Here is a 7,119-nt window from a genome sequence, read left to right as displayed (position 1 = left end):
GCTGAGACAGGTATGGTCGTCCTTCCTCCCCAATCTCCCTAGGGCTGGAAAATATTCTGGGCTCTTTGGTTTTTATCACTGCACCTTCTGTAGCTCTTGTTGACACGTAGAGATGGAAAAAATGCCCTTTGCCACTGCAGAACTGTTTTGTTCCGCACGTGTGATGTTAGTGGAGCTGTGCTCCTGCAGACTTCACGGATAGGTTGCTGATTAGTTTGGGTCTGGGTTTTATCATCAAAACGGTTGTCAGGTGGGCTCACCAGAGAGCCATGGAGTGAGCCCAAGGCTGTTTCCTGTCAGATCGCAGGGGTGAAAGTCAGTGGCACTAGTTTCTTGAGGTGAGCTGTTCTCGGTGTGCCTGAGTTTGGATCTCGAGTCTGAAAGTTAAAGGAAGCTTCTCGATGTACAAATCAAAATAGCACCAAGTACAAAAAAACAAAGGAGAAGATTCATATAAATTTGAGATGAGTTGGTAGGCAGAGTCTGGTTCTCTGTTTTGGCTTTTTAAGTTATATGGTCTCCTCTAGGAACTCCAGCCATTGTCACCGCGTTGGGCTTTAGTCCTCATTCCTACAGCACAAAGGAGTTGGCTTGGGGCTGGGTATATGGGGATTGCTGGTGTCTGGAGTCTGACATCTCAGATTCTATCAACCTGCATTTGGCCTGAGATTTAAATTCAATGTTTAAAATGTATTTTTCCTAAAAGAAATAGTTTTTTCCTTCAGTTCCTTGTGGATGAGGGGGAGTTGTTTGCCTTATAAAGCATGAACCGCCAAGGAATGGTAGTTAGAGCACAGAAATGGAAAGCAAAACTAAAAGTAACTCTCTGGATTGTGGTGCCCGCTTTGGGGCTTGGGTTTTGCTTTGTGTTAGCTCAGCTGTGAAGCCATCCCTGCTCTCTTCCACCCTCCTCAACTGCAGCCCTCAATTATTTAGCGTTCTGTTGGCAAACTTTCATTCAGCGCTATTTTCCCAATAGTCTGGGAACCATAAACAACAAGAGATGTCAGTGCTGATGACATCTGAGCAGGAGCCATAATCCAGTGAGACCCTTTCTTGCCAGGCTGTATCTAAGCCCAGGGAGACACCTCTGTGCTCGCACACACCTTGCCTGATCAGCTGCTCTGAAACCCCAGCCCTGCATCGAACTCAGCCTGACGGGGCTGAAGAGAGCCCAGGGCTTTTCTCATCCCTCGTTGTCTTGCTGTCCTTCCAGAGCACCGCAGCATTCCTTCCGCTTGTTTCTAATTACCTCTGAAAATAATCTCTGGACAAAATGTAGAAGCAAGCTGTTGAATACTTTTAGCCTCCAAAGATTAAAAATCTTGTTGAAACAAGCCCAAACAGGACTCGAAATAGATTCCTGATTTAAATAATTTTCAGTAAAACTTGTTATTTTGTTTACTTTGGATTTCCATGAACTCCTTCCCCAGCAAGCTCATCCTCCCTGGGGTCCTTTTTTCCATCTCCCTGGAAGAAAACCAACTTCAGCTCTGCTGAGCAAGCTGATGTGTGTCAGACTGCCATGGCCTGGGTCAGCTGGAGAGCTGCTGCCCACACAAAATATGTTCAAGACCTTGTACAAGAGCCAATACTTAAAAGGCTTCTTAATTTTTTGATGGGGCGGGGTCAGTAAGGACGCTGCTGATTTTGAAGTTCTCTGTGCACTCATCTCGCAGTCTGTGAGGTGTCCCCTCACCTTTGGGTGTTATTCTTCCTTTTCCCTTCTAGAGCTTAAGGGCAATTAGGTAGGATCTAACCAGGTTCCTGCTTCTCCATCCCTGCCCATGCCCTGGTGGCAGGCAGGAGTTGCCCCCAAAGGTTGGCTGGTGGGCATCACTTTGCCCCCTTCCGCTGGTGCGGTGACAACCTGCTGGCACCAAGTCCTTGAGCTCAGTCAACCTTGGGGACAAGGTCAGGATGGACGGACTCCCTGGGCTCTACCTGGCATGTGGCTGAGCCAGGCTCCTGTGTGCCTCCCCTGGGGTCATATCGACGAGAGGAGCAAACGCCAGGGCACAAGAGCCGACTGAAATGTGTTTAAATAGAAATAAGAAGTGGGCTGAAGGAGCAGCATCTGTTGGCATGAGGCTGGTCAGAGCAGCTGGTGCTGGATCTGTTACGAGAACGGCAGAAGACTGGTGTTCAAAGGGAGGGGACCATGGGAAGGGACTACGGAATGCTTGGAGGAAAAACAGATATCTCAGTGCAGAGCTCGTCCTGCTGCATTTGGGTCAGTTCTGCACCTCCTGACAATCTAAGTAACGTGGGCGCCCAGCTGAGGTTAAGTCAGCGCTGGCTGCAGGCTTTGCTAGTTCAGAAGGGATCACTTGTCCTTGCAATTAATGGAGCAGCCTGTAAAACCTGCGCGCTGACAAGCCAAATGCCTGGCGGGTGAGCTCGGGCCACCTCTGCCCAGGCACTGCCCTGCCCTTCCTCAGTGCTGGCTCGGGAGACGCAGAGCAGCGTGGGCAGGAGGAAGGCTGACATCTCAATGGCATCTGTCCTCCTGCAGGTGATGAGACATGAGAACTCGAGCGTTTTGGAGCTGGATGGGAAGGAGGTGTCTGTCTTCACCCCCTCCAAGCCTCGCGAGAAGTGGCTCCGCAAGAGGACACACGTGAAGCTCCGGGTAAGGGTGGGTTTTGGGAACTGCCTCCATGGCAGGAGGAGAGATCTGTCGTGTAGAAAGGTTTTGATTTGGGCTGAAGGCAGCCAGTGTGGGCATGGCTGTGTCTATCCACAGCAGAGAGGAGGGATCATGTTGTGCTGCTGGTATATATTAGTGATTATATCCTACCCCTAGTGACCCAAAAGATCTGTACCAGCAAGGCCTCCTCTTGGCCTTCAGTCTATGTAAAATACAGAAAATGTTGGCTCTCTGGGTCAGGGAAGGAGACAGAACGTCTTTCCAAGTCCAATACTCAAGTTCTCTGCTCCCAGTAAACGTCTCTAATTCCCAAAAGAGAGCAGTTCTCTGCTGGAGCTGAAACAATGTCAGCAAATTTCTCTGGCAGCTGTCTGGATTGCCTCTTAAGGCCAAAGTGTAAGATCTAATAGCCAGTATCAGAATTGTGCACACAAACTGCCGTTGCAACTGGCTCTTCAGCCGTGTTCCCTCAAATCCACCCCACCGATGCAGGGCAGTCTCACCTCTGCCATGGGCCCAATTCTTCTCTAAAGCTGAGAACTGGGGGTGGAGCAGAGGGAGAGGATGGCACAGAGAGACCCACGTTCCAGTTTATCTGCTTATATTGGGCATTTCCCTGTGAGGGTGCTTGTTGCTGTGAACTTTTTTCTTTTTCCTCCTTTTTTTTCTTTCTGTCTTGACTCGTGCAGAACGTCACAGCCAACCACCGGATAAACGACACCATCGCTAATGAAGATGGGCCCCAGACCTTAACTGGAAGGTTTATGTACGGTCCCTTAGATATGGTCACACTCACAGGCGAAAAGGTACTGTGTCTGCCAAGGGGGTTGTGCACCATGGGGTGAAAAATGTGGGGGACAGGGACAGAGGTGGTGCCGGTGGGTGCTCCCTTGGTCGCTGATGGGGTTTACTCCCGCTGCATCTTGGCCAGGTTCCTCTGCTCAGGCTTGTGTGATGCCTCTTACCGGGAACAGCATTCATCATGGAGGTCTTCACCACTGGTTTGATTCTAGCATCCTGATGTTTGGGTGCTTCTCAGCTCGCATCTGTGAAGTGCAGAGGGTGGAAGCCGGACCCTGCAGCTGTCCAAAGGGCCTTGGGTGACAGGTCTCCCTGCTTGGTCTGTTCAACTCATCTATGTCTTTAATGCTGTTGTTGACCCAGCCTTGCTGTTTTCCCAGGTGGACATTCACATCATGACCCAGCCACCGTCAGGAGAGTGGGTTTACTTTGACACAGAGATCAGCAACAGCAGTGGCAGGATTTCTTATGTCATCCCAGAGAACCGGCGCTTGGGCATTGGCGTGTACCCCGTGAAGATGGTGGTCAGGTGAGGTACCTTGGTGGGCTGAGGCTTTGTTTGCAAGAGGAACAAAAGAGAAATTTGATGACTGTAGAACATGATCCCTCCTTGTGAGTCAGCTCTGCTCGTTGGGCACACTCAGAACCTGGTTTACCAGCAGCAGAGACAAAGCCATTTGTACTCTACGGCTGTAAGAGGAAGATGCACGTTTTATTCTGATTCCTGCATCATCAGTGGCGTAGCTGTTGAGCTCCCACTGCAGGAGCAAGCCTTTTGCACCACAGATGTGTGGCCTCCTGATCACCTGCAAAACGATGCAACTGAGCATATTTTGAACACCATGAACTTGTCCTTGAGGGACAGAACTTTATACTTGTAGTTCAAAGCCCAGGGGCTCCAGCTCAGCTCCAGCCGCTGATGTTGAGCTCTGGAATGGGGAAGAGGGGGGCATCTTCTCAGTCGTTTTCAGGGAGGATTTTTTGAGTCACTGATGCCAGGGCTCCAGAACACAGTTTCTGTCCCCACTTTAACACAGAGGTCCTCATGCAGCATCCCTCACTGCTGTAACTGAGGGTGGCATCGCTGCTGGAGCCTTTGGGCCAGATTTGGGTGCTGCTTTGGGTTTGTGGTACACCACAAGACTCAGTGCTGCCTTCTGAGTATCTTCATGCTTATAAGCACCCTGCATTCCTTTCAGGGGTGACCACACGTACGCAGACAGCTACATTACGGTCCTGCCGAAGGGGACGGAGTTTGTGGTGTTCAGCATCGACGGCTCCTTCGCAGCCAGCGTATCCATCATGGGCAGTGACCCCAAAGTCCGTGCCGGAGCGGTTGACGTTGTAAGGTCAGTGGCAGGGGCTGGGGCAGCTGGGTTGGGGTTTTTTTAACCCTGGGGTTGCTCTAGATCTGCAATCCATTGACTTGTGGCTTTCCTTCTAGGCACTGGCAAGACCTCGGCTACCTCATTATCTATGTCACGGGCCGCCCTGACATGCAGAAGCAGAGGGTGGTAGCGTGGTTAGCACAGCACAACTTCCCCCATGGGATTGTCTCCTTCTGCGATGGGCTGGTTCACGACCCGCTGCGGCACAAGGCCAACTTCTTGAAATCCCTCATCACAGACGTAAGCCTGGATCTGCTGAAATATGATCGTAGCACAGGTTTAGATTGCTCCTCGTCCAATTGCCCCTGTCAGCACCAGTCTCTTGGCAGCAATGTGACCTGCAGTGGAAGATTAATCTGTTAATTTTATTTTCATCCTTTTATTGCTCTACAAAAGTGTCTGTGCTCTTAAATTGTGTGATGTCGACTGTGCTGCTCCATTTCATCACTGGCCCTTCCAACACCTAGTAAAACAGAAGCGGCAGTGCCTCCCGTTCCCTACCCGCGCACTTTTTTCACCTGTTTGGTGGCTTTCTGGCTGCCTGTGGTGTAACCAGCGGGTCTGGGAGGGCATGGAGCTGCTGCAGAAGTGACCGTGCACCACACAGCCTTGACAGGTGACTCCACAGAGCATCTTCCCGAGCGTTTGACCCCAGGGGAGGTCTTAACGTCGCTCAGCCCAGAGCCTTAGACAAGTTTCAGATAAAAAAAGGTTTTCTGGCAAGTGAAGGAATTGCTGATGTCCTCAGCACTTGTGCCCTGCCTTGAATAGCAGGGAAAGCCCCTCGTCACCTCTCTTGGACACTCGTTTTGTCCTGAATCACAGTGCCAGGAGCAGCTGGCCCTTCCTTGCTGCCTGCTTTCCCTTGTCCTCCAGAAGGGCGAATTTGTGACCAGAGTCAGAGATTTCCTTTCTCTCCCCATGGCTCCAGGGGCAAAAGCCAGCCAGTCTGCAGCGGCACTGGTGTCCACACCTACAGTGCCAGCCCCCTCTTCAGCCCCCTACTAAAAGGGTTGGCGAGGAGCTGCTTTCTGCTCGGAGTGGAGGCTGGCAAATCCCTGAGAAGCGACATGTTTTGCTGCCTGTCCCTTCTCCCCCTGCCCGGCAGAGTTAAACAGCGGCGTTGCATGGGGCAGCTCCCCACTAACGATCAAACCACTCCTCTCCCCTGGTGACAAGTAGTCAGTGAAGTGTGCCACGTCCCTACCCCCTGCAGACCTCAAGGAAAGGCCGCGGATCAGCGAGCGAAGATCTGCTTTTGTATTGCTGTTACTCCTCTTGTTCTGGCCTGTAAACATCCCGGGCTCTGTTAATTAGCTGTTTGCACAGCGGTGCCTTCTCCAGCTGGGCACTTACGTAACTTACTGACTTGAGATCCCCACAAATGCTGTTTGGAAAATAAAATAAAAAAGCCCTGCCTGCTGGGCAGCACGGGCGCCCATATGTTCTGACGGCGTGTGGCTTTCTCTCCCCGCAGCTCCATATGAGGATCCACGCGGCGTATGGATCTACCAAGGACATCTCTGTGTACAGCTCCATCAGCCTCCCGCCCACACACATCTACATCGTTGGCCGACCCACCAAGAAGCTGCAGAGCCAGTGTCAGGTGTTGCGGGTTCGCAACCAGCTTGTTTGCGCCCTGGAGCTGCTGCCAGGGGCCTCTTGTGGGAGGGTGGTGGGAATTTGGTCATCCTAAGACCGGTGATTAAGCTGGTGTTTGCCAAGAGGACAGGAATAGGACTCGTCGCATCTGTCTGAGTAGTTCTATGTCTTGTACGTCACCCCAGAAAACCTGATGCGGCCAACGCGTTTGGCTGCCGGTGGTGATCAGGGAAACATGTGCCCCGTCCCTCTTAACGCCTGCCCGCGTCCCTCTTGTCTCACAGTTCATCACGGAGGGGTACGCAGCCCACCTGGCCCAGCTGGAGTACAACCACCGCTCCCGCCCCGCCAAGAACACCACTCGCATGGCGCTGCGGAAAGGCAGCTTCGGGCTGCCCAGCCAGACCGAGTTCCTGCGCAAAAGGAATCACCTGCTGCGCACCATCTCCTCCCAGCCTCTGCCCGCGTCCCTCTTGTCTCACAGTTCATCACGGAGGGGTACGCAGCCCACCTGGCCCAGCTGGAGTACAACCACCGCTCCCGCCCCGCCAAGAACACCACTCGCATGGCGCTGCGGAAAGGCAGCTTCGGGCTGCCCAGCCAGACCGAGTTCCTGCGCAAAAGGAATCACCTGCTGCGCACCATCTCCTCCCAGCCTTCGGCCACCGGCCCCCGCCC

The 7,119-nt window shown here is 52.5% G+C and overlaps 1 protein-coding gene across 1 annotated transcript in view; it reads left to right on the top strand.

Moving 5' to 3' along the window:
- The window catches only part of PITPNM2 (phosphatidylinositol transfer protein, membrane-associated 2), a 63,403-nt gene that overhangs the window by 56,108 nt on the left and 176 nt on the right, over positions 1-7,119 (top strand). The window contains exons 18-24 of the mRNA XM_009875424.1: positions 2,479-2,632; positions 3,340-3,456; positions 3,832-3,980; positions 4,651-4,800; positions 4,896-5,079; positions 6,317-6,445; positions 6,726-6,910. Coding sequence (XP_009873726.1) covers positions 2,479-2,632; positions 3,340-3,456; positions 3,832-3,980; positions 4,651-4,800; positions 4,896-5,079; positions 6,317-6,445; positions 6,726-6,910 — 1,068 coding nt within the window. The remainder of the gene's footprint in view (positions 1-2,478; positions 2,633-3,339; positions 3,457-3,831; positions 3,981-4,650; positions 4,801-4,895; positions 5,080-6,316; positions 6,446-6,725; positions 6,911-7,119) is intronic.

Source organism: Apaloderma vittatum, unplaced genomic scaffold (genome assembly GCF_000703405.1).
Source record: "Apaloderma vittatum isolate BGI_N311 unplaced genomic scaffold, ASM70340v1 scaffold2708, whole genome shotgun sequence".
NCBI lineage: Eukaryota > Metazoa > Chordata > Aves > Trogoniformes > Trogonidae > Apaloderma > Apaloderma vittatum.
This window is presented reverse-complemented; position numbering and strand designations above follow the sequence as displayed.